General features: G+C 35.6%; 1 protein-coding gene across 7 annotated transcripts in view; it reads left to right on the top strand.

Annotated features, from left to right (window-relative positions):
* Nucleotides 1-18,589, top strand: part of CPSF3 (cleavage and polyadenylation specific factor 3) — a 22,785-nt gene extending 4,196 nt beyond the window's left edge. For 3 of the 7 annotated variants that reach the window (XM_075145084.1, XM_075145083.1, XM_075145085.1), the window contains 14 exons: nt 222-367; nt 2,011-2,100; nt 3,660-3,810; nt 6,078-6,253; nt 6,636-6,794; nt 7,549-7,695; nt 8,578-8,730; nt 9,128-9,236; nt 9,980-10,078; nt 11,187-11,281; nt 11,852-11,939; nt 15,228-15,297; nt 15,912-16,008; nt 18,275-18,589. In XM_075145084.1, the coding sequence (XP_075001185.1) occupies nt 222-367; nt 2,011-2,100; nt 3,660-3,810; nt 6,078-6,253; nt 6,636-6,794; nt 7,549-7,695; nt 8,578-8,730; nt 9,128-9,236; nt 9,980-10,078; nt 11,187-11,281; nt 11,852-11,939; nt 15,228-15,297; nt 15,912-16,008; nt 18,275-18,376 (1,682 nt within the window). In that variant the 3' untranslated portion in view covers nt 18,377-18,589. Of the gene's footprint in view, nt 1-189; nt 368-2,010; nt 2,101-3,659; nt 3,811-6,077; nt 6,254-6,635; nt 6,795-7,548; nt 7,696-8,577; nt 8,731-9,127; nt 9,237-9,979; nt 10,079-11,186; nt 11,282-11,851; nt 11,940-15,227; nt 15,298-15,898; nt 16,009-18,274 lie in introns of all 7 variants that reach the window. The other 4 variants (XM_075145082.1, XM_075145080.1, XM_075145081.1 and 1 more) reach the window with 2 other exon arrangements.

Genomic DNA, 18,589 nt, shown 5'->3' with positions numbered 1-18,589 from the left:
GCCTTTCAAAAGAAAGACACTTTAACTCTGCTTAGGGGTACCTAGACTTGATTTCCAATAGGAGACATAGCGTTGCTGAATGGGATTCTTACTGTCAGTGGGGAAAAATCCAGGAACTTTTTTTTCCAACTGTTGCATAATCTAAGCTGGTAAGATGAGCTGATATTTAGCCATTTCACTTATATCCAGTAATATATCAGCGGATGACATGCTATATACAGAAACAGACCTTGAAGAAAGCATGGACAAGATTGAGACCATCAACTTCCATGAAGTGAAAGAGGTGGCAGGAATCAAATTCTGGTGTTACCACGCAGGCCATGTTCTGGGAGCAGCCATGTTTATGATTGAAATAGCTGGTGTGAAGGTATTTTCTTTTTATTATAAAGTTGAAATCAAGCCTGAATTAATTAGTCATTAATTATTTATTATTGTCTGTTAAGCCCCACCACTGTGGCTGGAGTTGTCAGATAGACTTGGACTCAAGTCAAGGTGAGAGGCCTTGACTTAGATCATGTATTTTCTCATTGATTAGAACTAGCAAGTGACACGTGTATTGAACCACGCAGAATGTTTGGATTTTAGGGGAGTGAGTTATGACTCAGACTTGCAACCAGTAAACACGTAGTTTTCCTTGCTGGTCCACTCAGAGGTAGCTGATAGCCAAGGCAGTCTTACGGAAGCTGCGTTTTAGTAAAATCTATAAACAGATGTTTGTTTTTGTAATTCTGATTTACCATGTCTGCCTGTCAGAGTGCTTAAATGGCATTTGTCAAAGTATGTGAGTTACATTTTTCTCGTAACACTCTTATGCTAAAGTACCTAAAGAAGGAGGATTATTATTAATTTTAGGCACAGAGAGATTAAATAAGTCATTGTATAATCATAGGCAGCGCTGTGTCAAAACCAAATACTTGAAACTAATCTCATGAATTGGAGTTCAGTAGGATAATCACCACCCAAGAAAAGTTTCATACAGCCTTGAAGAGGGAAGAGAGATGGTGGTCCTGAGGATTGCTTTGTTCATGGTTTATAATGATTGAGAATTTTAAAAGTTTAAAGTTTTAAAAAAGTATAGAAATAGAACTGATTTTACAATGATTACAATAAAATTTAGATATCTTACTGCCTTTTTTTTTTTTGCTGATTAAGGCATGATGGAGTAAGATTTCCCTCTTACTACGCATGACTCAAATGGATTGGGTTTTAACATCCATTATTTTATTTAATTCCCCGTGAAGCAAATGAGGAATGTGATAGCAGGTTACGTGTAGACCAGTTAGCTGCTGCTACTGACTATATGGTTTGTTATTATTCACATTTTCATCAGTGGAGTGATTGTTAAGTAAAAAATGTTCAGTTTTGAAACCATCATTTTGGGCACAGCTGCATTCCACCCTCCAGTTAAGAATTCATTAAAAATTACTAACAATTACAAATTACTTCTTGGTATAATGGGGAACATGATCATTACATTTGGAAAATCTGCTAGATTACAGGCTTTTTTTTTAAGTATCAGAAAATCTTAGAAGGATTTTTTTAAAGTAATTTTATTGGATTATTCATTATATATACATTCTGATATGTAAATGCTGATTTATCTACTTTGTACTTCCACTTAGGACCTGATGTACTTTCTGTTACGTTAATTTTTACTTCTTAATGGTCAGTGCATGTATGCAAAATGCTGAAAATGCCACCTTTATGTCCCAAACCAAAAAAAAAATAATCTTAATAATTGTTTACCTAATTCTGTTGCAATTAAGGTACTGCTTGAAATACCTTTACTTATTGCGGTTAAAATATTTGTGTTGTAGTACTATTGACCTAATATTGTAAGCATTGTTCACCTCAGAAGAGTCTTTAGTTAAAGTTCAAGTGACCTTTTATCATAAATTCCTTAAAACTATCTTTGTTGTATAGGAATGGTATTTTTTAAGCAGCTTTTTAAAGACTGCTGACCTGGTAGAACCTGTAATCAGAATAACTGCTTCTCTTTGTGTCTCATAGCTTTTATATACAGGTGATTTCTCAAGACAAGAAGACAGACACCTGATGGCAGCTGAGATTCCCAATATTAAACCCGATATTCTTATAATTGTAAGTTTTACAAAATTATTTATTTAAACTAGTAATTAAATAAGTATAGGGGTATTACTTAATTAGAGCTAAAATGGAATGAGAAAGACAGTGGACGTTTAATGGTAGTATATGATTTGTGTTAAATATCCAAATGCTTAGGTGTTCAGAACACTCCAACGTTTCTTTTCACTGTATTGAAGTCTAATTTTTGTTTTACAATCCTTCTGATGAAGTTCCTTAATCCTCTAGACAAACCTTTACAAGATGGGAGATTTACTAGGTTTCAGCTTGTGTTTGCCAGATGTATTGTACAAACCTCCGATTAGCCAGATACCTTTAGTAGATCCTAACCTACTTCCAACCATGTTTGTTGAGAATTTGTTTTGGGTGGAGGTGCCCGGAGTGCTATTCCATATTTTTTGGTTTTGTTTTCTGGGCAAAATGGTTTTATTCTGAATCCATGTTTGGAAAATCAGAAGCTCGGGAAACATTAAAAGCAACTGCATCATTTGGAAATAAACAGTGAGATCTTTCAGAGTAATGCCTAAAATTATTTCATTCTTTTTGTCCCTTCCAACTGCTTTCTGTAACTGTGTCCTGGTTTCGGCTGGGATAGACTTAAATTTCTTCCTAGTGCTGTGTTTTGGATTTAGTATGAGAAGAATGTTGATAACGCACTGATGTTTTCAGTTGTTGCTAAGTACCCTGCTAGTCAAGGACATTCAGCTTCCATGCTCTGGAAGAGGCTGGGAGGGAGCATAGCTGGGACAGCTGGCCCAGCTGGCCAACGGGGTATTCCATACCATGTGGCATCATGCTCAGTATATGAATGGTAGGCGTGATCCAGGAAGTAGCAATTGCTGCTTGGTTATCGGTCAGCGCGGGTGGTGAGCAATTGCATTGTACATCACTCATTTTGTATATATTCTTATTCTTGTTATTATTATTATTTTCCCTTCCTCTTCCGTTCTATTAAACTGTCTTTATCTCAACCCCCGAGTTTTTCTCACTCTTACCCTTTCGATTCTGTTCCCGTCCCACCGGGGGGTGGGGAGTGAGCAAGCGGCTCTGTGGTGTTTGGCTGCCTGCCGGGTTAAGCCACAACAAACTGATAATTTTTTCATTTTAAATCACATAAAAAACTTGTATTTTTTGTAATTCCTATATTTTAGACTAGGTGTTTCTAAACTGTGGCACACGTACCACTAGTGAGCCATGTTAACGTGATAACGTGTTCATCAAAGCAGTGGCAGCATTTCCAGTTAGGAAAATAAGTATGTTAAATTTGAAACCTCTTAAAAGAAGCATCAAAATTAATAGTTCTACTTTTTTTTTTTCCCTCTGACCCGATCTATCTTCCCAAATTGCTGGGAGGAACTTGGGGGAGGGGAAATCTTGATTATCTTGGTGCGGATGGTTATGGGAATTTGGGGTGGTTTTGTTTTTTCCCTTTACCCCTCCGCCCCCTGCATGGTAACAACATGTTATGTTTTTCTGCATTTTCTTGTTGGATTCAGAGATGATTGGGAATTAGTCTCTGTGTCAGTACTTTTAATACTAGGTTTCTTTGTGCATAGGAATCCACATACGGTACTCATATTCATGAAAAAAGGGAAGAGCGAGAGGCAAGATTCTGTAATACCGTTCATGACATTGTAAACAGAGGAGGTAGAGGTCTTATTCCTGTGTTTGCCCTGGGTCGAGCTCAAGAACTACTTTTAATTTTAGGTATGTACCTTCCCAGCTCTTAAAAAAAGGCATATAAAGTTAAATGAGAATGTTTTCGTGTGCAGGTATAATGATTTTTTTAAACAACTCTTCAGCCATTTTTCGGCATGTTAATTACCTTAGAATATGTAATACTGTTTGTTCAAATGGAAAAACCCAATCAACTAACCAAGGCAGTTCTGCTTTGTGAGGCAGAAGGGACACCTAGAAAGGAAAAAGTAATGGCATGGTAGTATGTGCTTGACTTTTGAATCTTGTTGAACTGGGATTTCAGCAAATAGGAACTATTACTACAGCTTGAAAAGGAAGCGATCAAAACATGACTGTTCGAGTTAAACAATATTGCTAAAAAAAGATATATTTTGTTCCAAAGTTTCACTGTCTTTGCCCTTTACTTCACAAACCTATATGAAGAAGTCTTTGTAGGAAAAGATGAGAAGACAGTATCAGACACTTCTAGCATTTCTAAAGTCCTAATGATAATGGGAAAGCAAATTAGGCTTTGTTAAGAAGAGCAAAAATGGGGAGGGGAAATTATACATGATCATAACAAGCCACTCCACATAAAATATATAAGTAGTTGTTACAAGGTACTTCAGAGAAAATAGTTTTTAAATAAATTATTTCTAGGCTTCTTTGCTTCCTTTTAGCACATTTAATTTGTACTATGTTATGTGATTTTTCACTAGTCTTTTTGCTTATGGAAATGGTGGCAAGATCAAAAGATAACTATCTCAAAATGAAAATACTTACTTTTACGGGTGTTGAATCTAAAATGTTACCTAAAATACTTGAAATTCTTCTCACTTTCCATTTCAGTTTAGCTCAACGTTAGAAACTAGTATGTTTTCAAAATGTGTTACTGGTCTATTCAAATGTTAATAAGAAATTTGGATCTAGGCATGGGGTAGTATTCGATGTTGTTGGATTATTTACTACTTATCATTGATAGATTTTTTTTTTCTTTTATAGAGGAGATAAAAACTGAACATTTTAAATCTTGTGTAGCCATTAGTTTGTAATTTGTTGGCCTGTCCTTGCTGTATGTAGATATTAAAATGAGATCCTAAAGGTAAGCTTGAAAATACATCTAGTAAAGCTAGACACACAATTGGATGCTTAATTAGGTAGAAAATGCAATTGCATCTCACGTGCCTACACAACTGAGCCCGCAGGCTTCTGTGTTTGTTTTTCTTCTTTCCATGAGTGTCTGACAAAAAATAAAATACTGCTTTGTGGTATAGAAAATTATGATGATGGGTGCAGTCTTTTAATGTCACTCTAAATCCTGCTATTGGTTATCTTTCATTGGCTGTTTCTGCCTTACACTTGAGCTTATTAAGATAGTCATCGCAGTGAGCCTCTCTGATCTGCAGACAAAGCTTTTCAGAACATGTCAAAAATGTTAGGGTAAAGCCATATGTAATTTTAAATGTAGAAATACAGCCAAAAGAGTGTACCCCTATTTTTAGATGATCATTCTTCACTTATGCAATATAAATATGTTTTAGACTAGCAGAACTGTATCCAAGTGGGAAGACGAGTAAGTTATGTTTGTATAGCTGCATTCAGATCTCTTCTTTGTGTTTAGTAAAGGTCATGGCTACTGTCATCAGTGATAAAATAAGTTGTGGTTATTGGAGGCTTTTTTCCTGTTTTTGTTTCAGTTAAGCTTGTAAAATATAACTGTTGGTGATATAGAGGAAGCCAGGCTTGATAACTGTGTGATCCCTTCACGCCTTGAACTCCATGGATTTGTTTTACAGAACTTTGATATAGTGAACTCTGACCAACATATCTATGTGCAGATGTCCCTGGCTGTTAAATGTATAATTAATATTTGATAGAGACATTTTAACTTTATTGCAGTGCTGTGGTAAAACTTGCATTGTTGTAGATTTATTGCTGTGTAATACCATGTATACTTTATACCTTGTAGCTGAAATGGGTGATTGATTGGAATTTGACCTTCCAGAAATATCTGAAGTTCATCTTTTTCGTGTTTGTTTGCCTGTTTGTTTGTACTAGTTGTATACATTTTTAGTTGGTGATTGCTTTTTCTTCTTTAGTAGAGCAGGTGGAAAAAAAAAAGTCCATGATTGTGATTTTCTGTAATAAAAACCACTGCTAAATCTGTTTTACAATAAGTATTAACATTTCTGAGAAGCATGCATTTTGGAGGTAATGGTGTGGGTGGGGTTGTGTGGTTTTTTCATTGGTGGTTGGGGGTTTTTTGTTGTTCTTTTTCATTGTTTTTGTTTTTTTAGATGAATACTGGCAGAATCATCCTGAACTTCATGATATCCCTATATATTATGCCTCCTCTTTGGCAAAAAAATGTATGGCAGTTTATCAGACCTATGTCAATGCCATGAATGACAAAATCCGCAAGCAAATTAACATCAACAATCCATTTGTTTTCAAGCATATTAGTAATCTGAAGGTAAGCTTGAGATAAGGTTGTCTTACAAAAGAGGAAGGGTGACAGAAGAGTTCATACTTGCTGAATAGTTTGCATGTTTACTATCCTAATAGATTGATTAGGTACAGGTTTATATCTGAGTTATCTGCTATCCCAGTGTTCAGAGGGCTGGTTGAGGGGAGCTTATGCCCCAACTTTTCTTTCACTATAGATCCCTGTGCTTATAGTTTGCTCCTTATGGGCATCAGTACGAGGAACTTTCCTGCAAAGGGCACTTTTTATGAGGATGGGGTATAATCTATGAACATAGGGCTCTACTTGTATGTTGTTCAAGGGTGCAGCTACGCTGTCCTTCATTTAAGCGAGTTATGGTAACTGATATTCTTGCTGTTTGTCCATTTAGAGTATGGATCATTTTGATGATATTGGCCCAAGCGTTGTGATGGCTTCCCCAGGTATGATGCAGAGTGGCTTATCCAGAGAGTTGTTTGAGAGCTGGTGCACAGATAAGAGAAATGGAGTAATTATAGCAGGGTACTGTGTTGAAGGAACGCTTGCTAAGGTGAGTTGTTAATGCACCACAAGTTCTTAATACAAAGTAGTATGCATGTTATGTTTGAAAAGAATTGGCTAGTAGCAAGTGTCTTTATTTGGATTTACTGAGAAGATTGTTGTCAGGTACGCATAATTATGTAGTCAAAAACTATTTGCTTTTGGCTAATACTAATGAAAAGTACAAAAAATTTGCATATGGCCATTTCCAGTGATGTTATACAAAATAATCTTTTCTAGGAGCAGTTATTTGTCATGAGAAAAAATGATTGATACTTTTCTCCACCATCTAACTTTTTGAGAGGGGAGCTCTAACCCTAATTCCAGAGGAGTTGATACTAAATCTAACACTACTTACATGTCAGAGATCATATTGCCCTCCGCACGTTGCGCCACTGTCTGGTTGTAGAGAATGGAATCCTTCCTTCCGAGTTCCAGGAGCTAAGGGCAACCAAAGCATCTAGTTTTGCCTTTAGAGATAGAAATCACACACTTGTTACAATTTCAATGCAAATTTGAGAGAGATGTATCTGGAAGAAGAATAAACTCCCAGATCTGCTGGGGATGCAAAAGATGAAACGGTGTGTGTTGTGCATGCTTTTTTCATTTGTGTGTGTTTTGTGAAATTTGAGAGATTTTTTCCGTTCTTCACATTTAATCTGGCTGCCAATATTATTTCATTGTTTTTTTAAATGTAAATCATTAGTAATATGGTGTCTGTAGGAGGCTTTTAATTTTTTATTTAAAGTGCTCTTTTTTCCTAGCACATCATGTCTGAACCTGAAGAGATCACAACTATGTCAGGGCAAAAGCTCCCACTGAAGATGTCTGTGGATTACATTTCTTTCTCTGCTCACACAGATTATCAACAAACTAGTGAATTTATCCGGGCCCTGAAACCTCCACATGTGGTTAGTATACGTGCTGCCCATTTCTCCAGAGTGGGATTAATCAGACCAGTTCACAGCCTTGAGTCATCAAGGCAGGTTACTGGTGTCTAGCAGTAGCCAGCATCCCTATGCTTTGAATTATAAAAGGTGGAGCTTTTAACCATTTTTCATCATGTTACCTTAGCAAAGTAAAGATGAACTTGCTCTCGACTGTCTGCATGTGAGATATCTGGGGATGACTTTCAAGAAAGTGGTATGGTCCATAACCTGTTTCAGCAGTGTTTTGCACAAGTAAGATACAGTAAAGGACAACATTAAGTCGGGGACACTGCTGTTGGCATAATTCATTGGAATTTGCCCCAAAATAAATAAGAAAACATTGGCTGAAAAAGAGTAGGTCAATCTGAAAGAAGGTATGTAGCAGGCAGCAAAAAACAAAGGCAGCAGTTGGGGGGAAAAGCATGAGCAAATGACAAGGAGCAGGAGGTGTGAAGGACCAGAATATGAAAGTGGGGACTAGGATCTGAAACTTGCTGGGACTGGGGGAGAATCAGTGTGCAAGCACAGATAAGGAATAAAACAAATCATAACAGAAGAAAAGAGGATTTAACTTGGCAAAGAAAATTGTGAACTTAGTAAGCATACTCTCTGAATTGTGTGTTTACTATATATCTATGTTTACTATATATCAGGGTCGTGAAATCTAGGCCTTTGAATAATGCAAAGGCACACATAGAACTGTATGTAGTGTAATTGAGCTAATGTTTCATATATTGTGAGCTCATGAAATTACATTTTTATAAAGATGAGGTACCAGGTGGCAATTTTCTTGGATAATTTGCTTACTAAAATTGTCTGGTTGGACAAATAACTTCAGCTAAAAGGAAAACTGTCTTTCTATAGATTTTAGTTCATGGCGAGCAGAATGAAATGGCCAGATTGAAAGCAGCATTGATACGAGAATATGAGGATAATGATGAAGTTCATATAGAAGTTCATAATCCTAGGAATACTGAAGCTGTGACATTAAACTTCAGAGGAGAAAAACTTGCCAAGGTATAAAATTAATATTTTCTTATGTGTACAACAGTATTTTCCTCTGGGATAAAAACTACACATTTTCTTCCAAGCCTGTATTTTTAATTGGTTTCGGATTGTGTATGTTTTCCAGGGACTCAAGTATGTGAATGTTTTGGGTTTAGTGTTGCATTTGGGGTTTGGTTTTGGGATTTTTTTTGGTGTTTTTTTTTTTTTTTTTGGCTCTTCACTCTTCCAACCTTTTCTTGTGTTACATCTCGGAATGTTTGTTGGTTACTCTGACTTTCCTTTATTTTCAGAGTTAATTTTATATAATGTTTGATTTTTCTGAGGAAACTGTATTTCATCTCCTTACTTAACTTTAAGCTATGACTTCAGATTGCTATGTTGCACTATGTGTGTTTTTTCTTTGCAGGTGATGGGATCTTTAGCAGATAAGAAACCAGAGCAAGGACAGAGAATTTCTGGAATCCTAGTTAAAAGAAATTTTAACTATCACATCCTTTCTCCATGTGACCTCTCCAGTAAGTAAAGGCTCAGTAGGTAATTGAAACTTGCTGTATCCTTCTTCTGTCATTAAAACACATACAATACTGGGTTTTTCTCTGTAATTTTGTGTTTGATAAGCACTTGGTGAACATCTTAGTTCTAGTTTGGCTTGGTTTTGCCAAAAGTTCTGAACTGTTGGAGTGAGAAGCAAGGCATTCAATTCTTTGTCCACTGAAGTTTAAAAAAATTTCTGTTCTTCCTGTAAAAGAAAAGAAGCAAAATTCCATTCCCCTTATGGTTACTTAAAACTTCTTCCTCTGTATGAATATGCATAAAACATGCCAGTGAGAACAGAAGAGCACCTTGATCAATTGTCCTGCCAGTTTCTAAAATGTCATTAGTTTTTAGTGTAAAAAGCTATAGTACAGTGAAAATACTGTGTATTGCTCCTATGCTATTTATTACTTAAGAAATTGATCTGTTCTCAAAATAGAAGAATAATTAAATGGACTAGTAATGTTGGAAGAGCTTGGGGGAAAGCATTCATTGTTTGCCTTTAATGGGTATGATAAAGTAACAAGCTCTTGCTGGTTTCTTAACCATAAATATGTTAGTTATCTTACAACAGACCCTCCACCCTCCTCTTTACAAACTGTCCTTTTCAGCCCTCTGTCTTGAATGTATTGATGCCATTATTTAGCTATAGTGACAATTTTATTTTTTAGGAAGCAAATTCAAAGGGATAATTTTTAATACATACTTTTAAAAATTCTTTCAGATTATACAGACTTGGCAATGAGCACTGTAACACAGACACAAGCCATTCCATATACTGGCCCTTTTAACCTGCTTTATTATCAGCTACAAAAACTTACCGGTGCGTATTTGGAAAGACATGTTCATGATTTATAGTGGTCAACTTTTAAAACAACTTGTAGTCTTCAGAGGTCTTCTGAGTGGAAACTTCTTTGCCAGTAACTGAAGTGCCACTGTTTGTTTCATGTTTTACAACTTTCATTATGCAGCTTCTGCCAGATCCAGTTCATGAGTATGACGCATCCTTTCTGGGGGATTCTACTGTAGTTGTACTACAAAATCATGAGTGTATAGTAATATAGAGCCTATGCTGATTTTTGTCTCCTGTCAGCCCCCAAAGTCTGATGCAAAATTTATTAATTGATCTTTTATCTCCAGCCCCAAAATAGAATGGGTAATGCCATCCAATTAGTAAAAACAAAAGCTCCATCCTCCTTTGTGACAGACAGCCTCTTTTGTCCCTCGCCGAGAGGCAAGAATCTAACCTTGTTGGCTTTTTCTGAGTCAGAAGCTGTTTAAATCTGCCACTAATGTGATCCCCAGTGCCACTGTCTAGCTTTCTTAAAGGATAGGGACAACTCTTGTCCTAGTTCATTAAAGGCACACACACTTTGCAGGATCCCTTCCCAGATTTAAAGCTGAGGATTTTTTTTTTTCTTCTTCTCTAGGGTCAGAATCTAATTCATATCACTAGTGAAGAGAGAACCTGTATTCAGTTGATGTTCAGGTCTCATAGCCTGAGAGCTATCTGGCACACAAATGCTTTTGTTTTATCCTCTGTGCTTATGTAAACAATGGGTTATCCTTTAAGGGTGTAAGAGGAGCTGGTTAATTTGCAAATGGAGCAATAAATTTCTCATTTGTTTTCTTTTTCATTGGTGTATGCGTGTCAGTGTAGTAAGCCAGTCAACTATGAGAATTCAAAACAAGTAAAATGGCCAATATTACACACTAAAAAAGCCCAAACAATCCAGACCAAAGAAAATAGTTTTGTCAAGCAAGGGAAGAGAGTATGCACTTCAGGCTTAGAAATTAATTGTGAGCTGCTGTGAGCAGTGGTGATGATAATCTCAGCATTCTTAAAAATGACCTGTTTTCTTAAGCAGATAAAGTTAGTCTTGTTTTCAGTACAATTTTATCCTTGCTAACCATTTGTTATCACTTCTTAGGTGATGTAGAAGAAATAGAAATCCAACAAAAACCAGCCTTGAAGGTTTTCAAAAATATTACTGTGATCCAGGAACCAGGCATGGTGGTCCTTGAGGTGGGCATTGGTGAGGGAGAAAGAAGTATTTTGTTCTCCAGTTTCTGCAAAATAGTATCGTACAAATGCCATGCAGAATTAAATGTTTTAAGTAGTTTTCTGTTGGATGACAAGCAGAATGAAAGCTACAACAAAGTTTCACTTCAGCTATGGTCCTGTGTTGATGCATGTTGTTTCATTTAGCCACTGCTAGGTTTTTTTGTTTGCCGTGACTCGAGTATTATGGCAGATTTTGTGCCCTTTTTTTATTTGGCAAATAGTAATTGGAAGTAATGTCAAATGGTGTTCCCTCCTCTCCCCCTTCCCCAAATAGTTGTGGTAATTAATAACTATTTCATAAATGTGTTCAGAAACATTCCACAGCTTGAATTTTTCTTGGGAAGTTACTGGAATATACCAAGTTAAAAATAGTTAATAGTTTGGTGTAAAATGTATGACAGTTATTTGAAGCTAGAATTCAGAGAAAAGCAAATAGGAGAATGCATGAATGTTACATTGTTTTTATATTGCATTATTCATTCAGCCCAAATAATGGGCTCAAATTATGATTATTTTTTTTTTATCTTCCAGTGGGTGGCAAATCCTGCTAACGATATGTATGCAGACACCGTGACAACAGTGATACTGGAAGTTCAGTCAAATCCCAAAATACAGAAAGGTAGTAAGTTTAGTGTATGCTTAACTTTGGCATTTCTTCTTAATTTTTTTATATCAAGCTTAGAGGGATATAATGCCTTGCAATAGATTGCAATCCCACTATTGTACTTCCTCTCCTTATGAAACTTTTTAGGGAGTAAGATTTGCTACTTAAAAACAGAATTACAACTTGGTCTTTATTATTCATAACACGTTCATTTTTGAAACTGTCTCTTATATGACAGCTGGTAGCTGACTGTGGAAAATGTGACCTTATTTTAAATAAAGTTAAATATTACTCACTTTAGATTTTTGTGTATAAACAATTTATGATATCTCGTTTAAATATTTCAGTTTCTCATTTGAAAGTTATGATTACCATTCATGAGTGGTATTCCTATGACTGTACATCAGAAAGAGTTAGGTAGACAATGCTGAAAAAAGTCAGACTAATTTCACAATTACACATATGCAGCCCCTGTGTATATCAGGGTGATATTATTGGGTAGTGATAGCATCATCAGATACTGGGTTTGACGTTGCTGTTCAAGAATCCAGTGGTTTTGTTGGCATTACTAGCGATGATAGTTTATATTTTTTGTTCCACTGTTTTGCTTTTGAATATGTGTGTCACTGTGCTAACAATCTGGAGCACATATTGAATATTGGGTTGGTCACTGAGGATAAATGGCAGCTTGGCAACACAGTAACACAGATAATTTAATGATAATCCATTTATCAAAATAAAATAAGGGATTTTTTTCCTATTTTCTAGGGTCTGAAATTACTTTTTTTGCCACTACCTGCATCATTACTTGGAATATACATTATTATTTTACTTACGCAGAACTTATTAAATTCTGTTTTTGTGTACCCTTGCTCACCTAGTGACATAAGTGACAGTTGTGTATCCATCTTAGAGCATTATTCATCTCCAGTTTGGATGTGGTCAGGCAAGCAGAACCCAAAATTCTATTCCCTGGATGTTATGTAAAAGTAAGACCAGTTGGGTTTTGGTTTTTTTATTCAGCAAAAGGATAATATGAGTATTGGTCATATTAAATCAATCCCAAGGTCACACCTTAAAAACTCATAAGCTGTGTCTTTAATGCCTGGCAGGCAAGTTCTGTGCCCGTAAATAGGGGACTGGTGGCACGTGTGACCTTATTCCCTATTTTTCCTTTGTGTGGAAAATAGAGTACTAGGGAGGAGGTGAGGAAGTCCTTCTGACATGAGCCCAGGACACATCTGAGGTGTGCGCTTGAACCCGGAAGCCTTCAAAGCAGTCGGAGATCCTGTGCTATACACATCGTCCCTTCGACCTCTGTTAACTCATTCTGGGATCATCTTCCTTTTAACCAGTTCCAATGTTAAAAATTCTGTACTGTTCCACATCTTCTGATCTTACCTAAGGGTTTTTAATGTCATTCTGTATCAGATCCTCTACTGAAGTCTGATGGTCTAGGTCTATCCTTAAAATAACTGATGTTTTTAAATTATCAGAGACTGATAGTGAGGAGTATGGCTTGACCTGTCTCTTATGAACCCCATGTGACATTTTATTCGTAACACTTCTAGTAGATTTTTCTTTCCAAGCCAGCATGGAAAGCACTAGAACTATATGGACATATAGGTGTTTATTTTCCCTGGGTTACTCCTCTTGTATTTTTATTATTTATTTTGTAATTATATATATAAAATAGCAATCACTGTTCCTTAGGTGTTTAGTCCCACACCTGAGTCAAGAAATGTGTTAAAAATTCTTTCTCCTGAGTTTATAAATTCATATAGCAGTTCTTCCTTTGTTCTGGGATAAAGCTTCTCCAGTCCCCCTGATCTAAGCAGATTCAGAGTGTAATTTTCTTATCTTGGTTGTGATAATTTTCAGTATATATCAGCCCTTCTAGCCATGCCCTCATGTTTTGTTCTACTGAAACTAACCAAAAATAGAAATTTTATTTTTGGATGGTACTTTGACCTCCTTTCTGCAACTCCCCTCGCCCCCCAAGTCTTTCTTTATATGGCTGGAAAAGATCTTGCACTGTTTCACCAACTTTTTAAATTCTTACTGTAATATCTGACTTGGCCTGACTTTTCGTAGTCCCTACTTTATCTGTACAATCTGCTAGTGACAATATCTAGCTTTCTTCCCCCATAATTAATTCCTCTTTCTATTTTTGTATGCCTTTTTGCATTATTTCTCATGTTTCGTGGTGGTGATTCTATCAGCTAATCTCAGGTGTGGCTACTTGCAGGATTTTTTCCTTTATTTTGGTTTTTTAACATGTTCCAAATACTTCTTGTGCTTGTATATTTTAGAGTATGTTCACAGGATCACAAGTGATTTAATTTAAATATCTTAAGCTATTGTTACTCAGTTGAGCATGTGCCTACTCTTACCTCATTTCCAATGTAAAATTGTTTTGCTTAGTACATTCAGTTACTGCATCTTATGTAAGGGATGGTGAATTTTTAAGATGCACTTGCTTAGTCTCTTGCAATTACGAAGTTCTTCAAAGAATTTCTAAGTTTTTCTAATTACCATCGTGTTCGGTTCTCTGAACTCTTCAGATGATTTAGAAATCTTGAAACTAGTTTTTAAAAAGCCTTCTTTTAAATAAACTCTAGTTGTAGATCTGTTTTGTTTATTCATCAGTGAAACAGGTAGTGATTTTCACAAATAGTTCTTCCCATAGACTTCTTAGTCCTTTAATGATCAAATACTTAAATTTTCAAAAGCAAATTACTTGTTTTAAACTATCTCTTGATTTTGAAACCAAGTATAAAACCAGTATCATTATTTTTATTTCAAACTCTGTATCCTGAAACACATTCCAGGAATGTCTGTGCCTATTACCACTACTCACACACTTGCTGTCCAGTTTTACTTTATGTATGCTCTGCATGCTCCTAGCCTCCATGATGCAGTATTTTCATATAAGAACAGAAAATTGAGGGATTATAAAAAAAATTATGAAAGTGGATTATTTTCACTTTTAAGTAAAGGAAGTGTGAGAACTAATGAGCGTTAACAATAAAAATGAGAATTGAGAAGTGAGAATTAGACTTGGAAAGTTGTCTATTTTAAAATGTGATAAGTACAAGGAACATAAATTTTAAATGTATGTACTTCCTTGACTCTTCCATCTTTTTTCTAATACATTTTCTTTATAATATGTTTAAACATACAAATCTTATATAGCTTTTAGATTGTTTATCATGAAAGTGAATTAGGAACCAGATTGCATCAATTAGTCAATTTTCCCTCCCAGCAAATGTCTCTGAAAGTAAAATGACTTTTTCTTTTCAGCTGCAGTACATAAAATTTCAAAAAAAGTAGATATGGATGTCTATAGGAAGAGAACGGAGATCATGCTTCAGTAAGTTGGCATATATTTTTCTAAAAGAAAATGATCACTGTTAATCACGTAAATACAATAATTTTAGTATAATACAGTTTAAAGATACAGTTACTTAAAAATACTTTGTGCAAGTTTAATTCAGTCTAATTTCTGTGAAGGCCAGGAATTAAGTAAAGCAAGAGGTACAGTAAAAAAAGTTCTCAGCATCATTAAAATTTTGAATACAGGGCCCAGTTATTTCTTCCAGAAGCAAATTTTTAAGTTGTCTCCCAAAATTATGTTATGAATGCTTATGAAAATACTGTTTCAGATCTCTTGTCTTTTAAAACTTACTCTGATGTATGTTCTGTTATTTAGGTAGAACTCTTACCTCTTTTGAAATCAAAGGAATCCTTCCCTTCATTTATGATGAGAATTTTTTTTTTTTTTTGTAAAATACTTACTGTTACGTGACACCCACTGTCGTAATAATTTAGATTGGTATTTGTTAATTGTATCTGAGTGGGTTAAATAATAATTGCTGAAAGGAGATACTCTGCTAACAAAACGCCTTTGGAAGCCTAAGATTAACAGAAAGAAAAACGGAAGTTTGCTGTTTGGCCACGTCTTACATGCATAGATCTTTGTTTTAGGGATATGTTTGGTGAAGACTGTGTGAGTTCAAAAGATGGCTCTGTCCTGTGCGTCACGGTTGATGGAAAGACTGCAAACATTTCACTGGACACTCGGGTATGTACAGCAAAGCACTTGCTTTTGTGTGCACTATGTTCAGCAGAGGTGAGTCTCCAGTCTAGTATACAGTGCTGCCTAGAATATCGTGTACCCATTTGCTAAGGAAATGTTTTTGTATTTGGTATCAAAACAGCTTAAGCCTATTCACTTTCCACTAATTTCATTGACCTTCTCATCAGCTGATCAGTACCCAGCCTTTCTGAGAGAAATACTCATCCAGCCTGCAAGCTGAGTTTACTGAGTTTGTTACAGAAGCATTTGCTAGAGAGTTTTCTTCGTTAAAAAAATGCTAGCAATGTTTATGTAACAAATGCAGTAAATTTGGAAGAAAAACCAGTATTTTTCAGCAGCTCTCTACTTGCATAAAAATGAATAAAGAAAGATTGTAGAGGAGAAACTGATTTAACCCACAGATTTCTTTTTAATGCTCTTAAAACGTAGGCTGTGGTCTGAATAATTGAACAATCATAGAGTAGGAATGATGCTAATAAAATTTTTTTGGTAATTTTGATCCTTTTGTAGCTAAATTGAAAGCCTGAAATACTCACAGAAAGAAATACTTCATTAATTTACTAGCTAGATTTGGAATTGGATGTCATGCATGTCAGAAGGCTGCTTTAAGAAGCTATCACACCCACTTATTCGAACAATGTGGAACTATAAAGAATGGTTAAAACCATGTCCTTCATGTCCTTAAGCATTTTAATTTGTTGACTTTTTGTCATTATTAATAACATAAAAACTATATAATGTATTACCACTATCCACAGTAGTAATATATTCCACTGGAGTAGCTCTCGGATGCTGGCCTTAGGGACCACAACAAATGTTTAAGTGTTCTACAAACCCAGAATAAAAGGTTGGTCCCTGCCCAAAATTTGTTACCTATTGAAACAAAACAAGTGAATATTAATTATCTTAAGAGGACAGTGAGTTACAGTTTTGTGGTTAACACACAATGCTTGCTGTGTCATCTTTTCTCAGTTTTTCAATAAACATATGCTACAGTTCAATGTATACATAGTACAGAAAAATACAGGACCGATGAAAAGAGCTCTTGCAATAGAGAAAAAAGTAACAAGACTGGGAAAAAATGCATAGTGCTTAATCAAGAAGTTAGGTTTCATTTGCATATAGTAGTATAGTGATATTTGTCATTACTGTTAAAAGACTTGTGTACTGACAGAAATCCTAATGGCAACTCAACTGCAACAGTGTGTATCTTTGCAATACTTATTTTACATGCTGTGTTGGCAGTGGCAAGCTTGTGCCATTGTGAACCAAGTTTTACAAGAAAGATCTGTCCTTTATGTGTGTATGTATCTTCTTATAAAACTTTAACAGCTTTAAAATAAAAAACTGTTCAGTATAGATCTGACTATATGATGGGACACGTGGATTTATTTTTTCCATGCTAACTGTTAACACAGTGCTCTTACAGTTAATATGCTTTTAACAGCATTGTTAGGTAACATTAAATGCATGTTTGCTGTTTCAAATGCCTTTTTTTTTCCTCCCCCCAAAACTCTTATGGTTGAAAGGAGTTCCTTATTCAGATGAGTAACGAGTTAATACTGGATTAGAGAAGGTACAGTCTTAGAGCCTAGAAGGTCCATAGTTTCAAGAATAGTATTACTATGCAAATGCTGCTCTTTGTTTTTGAGATAGAGCACTCAGGGGATTGGGTTGAATGTTGATCAACTTGCATGTTTGGGGTAGGCATCTTTCTCTAGGAAGACTTGTTTTAGTGATAAATGCATCTCTTCAGGGTTTAATTTTGATGTAAATGTTATCTTATGGGTATTGGAACATCCGTGTAGAGACTCCCTGAGTACAGGTGCTTGTACCTCTGTGGTGAGTGCACGTGTTTTACAGTATTAACCTAATACAATGCGGGTGAATTCACAGATAAAATGAAACCTCTAAGGACTGAACCTTGTGTGGTTTTCTTTGATTTTGAATTAAATGTAATCTACAGAACTTAATGCATTTTACATAGTAGTTTTGAAACAAGTTATTAATCAAACTTAAATCTTGCGATTAAGCTTCTTGTTCCTCAGCAGGACTTGCATAAGTCTTCTCTGAACTCCTGAACTCTTCTACATGTTGGCAGGCCAGTTAAAAACATACAGTGCCGCTCTTGATAACTTTCTTTTCAATTTGCATGACTACTTTTTCCTTTCCCCTTGTGAGCATTCTTCACATGCTGAAAAGGAATATGAAGTGCTTACTTGTTCTAACATACTTCTTTTTTTGTTCCCAGACAGTTGACTGTGAGCCAGGAAGTGAAGACGACGAATCCCTTCGTGAAATGGTGGAACTGGCTGCACAGAGGCTTTATGATGCCCTCAGCCCTGTATACTGACCTCTGTAGATACCTAGGACATATCAAAAAGATCTTTTAGATGTTCAATTTATTTGGACTATTTTTTAAGAGTAAATAAATTTTTTTCTTCAGTAAGTCAAACGTATCAATTCTGTGACTGTGAAACTGCTGAGTTACTTCAAATAATGGATGAGCAACCTTATAGCAACTATATTTGTGCATATAGATCATAATAAAATCAGGCAAAGTGTG

Source organism: Calonectris borealis, chromosome 3, assembly GCF_964195595.1.
Source record: "Calonectris borealis chromosome 3, bCalBor7.hap1.2, whole genome shotgun sequence".
NCBI lineage: Eukaryota > Metazoa > Chordata > Aves > Procellariiformes > Procellariidae > Calonectris > Calonectris borealis.
The sequence above is the reverse complement of the archived record's forward strand: the minus strand, read 5'-3'. Positions and strand labels throughout refer to the sequence as shown.